Source organism: Buceros rhinoceros, unplaced genomic scaffold, assembly GCF_000710305.1.
Source record: "Buceros rhinoceros silvestris isolate BGI_N320 unplaced genomic scaffold, ASM71030v1 scaffold18696, whole genome shotgun sequence".
NCBI classification, from domain to species: Eukaryota; Metazoa; Chordata; class Aves; order Bucerotiformes; family Bucerotidae; genus Buceros; species Buceros rhinoceros.
Window position 1 is genome coordinate 305 of NW_010415985.1, and position 2,432 is coordinate 2,736.

At 41.2% G+C, this 2,432-nt stretch overlaps 1 protein-coding gene across 1 annotated transcript in view; it reads left to right on the top strand.

The window, feature by feature from the left end:
• Window positions 1-401: 401 nt before the first annotated feature.
• Window positions 402-2,432, top strand: part of RNASEH1 (ribonuclease H1) — a gene marked incomplete at its 5' end in the record, with an annotated part of 8,369 nt that continues 6,338 nt past the window's right edge. The window contains 3 exons of the mRNA XM_010137636.1: window positions 402-590; window positions 1,126-1,225; window positions 1,659-1,713. Coding sequence (XP_010135938.1) covers window positions 402-590; window positions 1,126-1,225; window positions 1,659-1,713 — 344 coding nt within the window. The remainder of the gene's footprint in view (window positions 591-1,125; window positions 1,226-1,658; window positions 1,714-2,432) is intronic.

Below are 2,432 nucleotides of genomic sequence, written 5' to 3' on the forward strand. Positions count from 1 at the left end.
TGTTGGCTAAACGTGGGTAGCCTCTCTCTCTGTTCATCCTCCGGAGGACGGCTTGCAACTGGCAGAATGCCGTGGTGGGCAGTACAGCGGTAGAGGGCCCTGCACTCTGGACACAGCGGTGGGTGTGTCTGTGCAGTGGAAGTATTTTTGTAGATGCTTGGAGAACATTGCTTGCACCGTCTTCGTTTTAAGGACCATTACATGTGTGTCTCCTCTTGAGCTTGATCAAGGAGGAAGAATGACGGGTGTGTACTGTAATATGTGTGAGAGAGGTTGGGGTGGTGTCAGTTGAAAGACTGGCGTTGTTAACAGGTGATAACTGTTTTCTTTAGACTCAGTCTTTTAAAAAAAAGTTGATCTTGAACTTACTCTCTTTTTGGATTTTTTTTTTCTTTTGGAAGGAACACATGTTCCTCCACCTGTAACACAGGCAAATGGTAACCAGAGAGAGGAAGCAGAAATCTTGTGCTGCAATACATGCAAAAGGCCGTATGAACAGCCTGCAAATGAAGAACACATTGCAAAGCGTGTAAAACACAAAGAAGCGTGCTCAGCACCAACAGTCAGTGAAGATAAATTTTCATATATGGGTGAAGTCTTTCATTATTCCTGTAATTCTTTTTAGTTCTTTTGCACGCTTTCCTAAGTAACACGTGGAGCCAGTGGAAAGCTTTTTAGGGAGTTTAGTGTATGGCAACATCAGGCCCAGTTAACATTGTTTGTTTTTAAAATGGTAATGTGAGCCATGATGTACATGTTGTCTTTCAGTGTAATTTTAATGGGCTTTATCTGGTATCAACATTTAGCTTAATTGATCATTATAGGTGTCATTTTATGTTTGTCTGGTTTACAGACTATGTTTTATTCTACAGAAGTTGACTGAAAGAGACAGGTATTGCAGTGAGACTGTGTAGTTCAGGGAAAAGGTGCATCTTGAGGTTGACACCAGTGAGGGTGTGAAGCTGCACTGGGACTTAATTGCTAATGTACATGGCTTCTGTAGTTAAATTTTGAAGAGCTCTCTGGGGAGAGAAATTTTGGAGATTAATCTGCTGGCAGACATTTCTTTTTGCTTAAGTGTTTGAAGGAGTGCTTGAACTTCTGCTTTTGGCATTTCTTTTTTAGGTGACTTTGCAGTTGTTTATACAGATGGTTGTTGCTCAGGTAACGGACGTAATAGGGCACGTGCTGGAATAGGCGTCTACTGGGGACCAGGCCACCCTTTGTGAGTAGCTGGATAGATTTTTTTTTTTTAATATATATATTACTGTTTGTTTTGTGTGTGATTTGCAATACCAGCCTCCTTTTGAATATGAAACCTTGCTGTTGAAACTCATAATCACAGTGCTATGAGACTAGTGATCTACTGAGAGGGAGAAAAGAAATGAGCTTCTCTGGGTGGTAAGAATGTGGGGAAAATCAACTGGAAATAATATTTTTAGGGGGAGAAAAGATGCAGAAAATTTTAAAAATAAGTGTACAGAAGGCAACAATTGTAATTGCATGTTGATGGCAGATACAAATATGCAGCTTACGCTATGCAGGTGGACGTTTAGAATATCTATTCATCCTCCCTTACTAAAAGGAAGATTGCTCTATTGTATTTATTTTCCTGACTATTTGGTGTAACTAATCTACTACTCATTCCTTGGACACAGAAATACCAGTGAAAGACTTCCTGGACGGCAGACTAATCAAAGAGCGGAAATACATGTAAGTAGTGAATGTCCTAAAATGCTTTGGCAAGTTAGACCACAGTAGCACACAGAGGACTATTTCCACTCTCGCCATCAGAAACCAGTTATGGAGCTGTGAGGGAAGTACACAAAATATCAGGAGTTATAATTTTCTTCCATCTTTATTGGTTTTGAACAAGGTAGCTCACCTTGAGAATTCCCCAATATCAACAGGCCAAGCACAGCTATTTAAAACAGCCTTGCTTTAGGAAAGCCCGGTTCCCAAATCTGCGTCGTATCCTCTGCATTTTTAGTGCAAAGGAGTATCTCAGACCTTGGGGTGAGTAGCTTAGCTGAGTAGCAGTTAAGAGCAGAATCAGCTTTTTATTGTGATAGGATCAGAGCGTCATGTTCCTTAAATACCTTTACTAAATATAGCAATTGTAGGTTCTCAGGAGTAACTTCTGTTCCTTCTGAAGTAAACCTCTGTTGGCAACAGCAGATTTAGTCTTCCCTCTCACCTCAACTTAGTTCTGGTACTGCTGCTATCCTGTGCTGTGTGGAACTGTGGAAATAAATTGAAAAGGGGAATTGATCAGCTTAGAAAATACAGGAAGTTCATTTTAGGGAGGGACAGGCAGAGTTGATGGTGGTGAGCCATGGGTCACACTTACAGAGCTTTTCAGCTCTACATGCAGACCCAGCCACTTCTACCTCTTACTGTATTTCATAGCACAAACCCCACCCACACCCCCC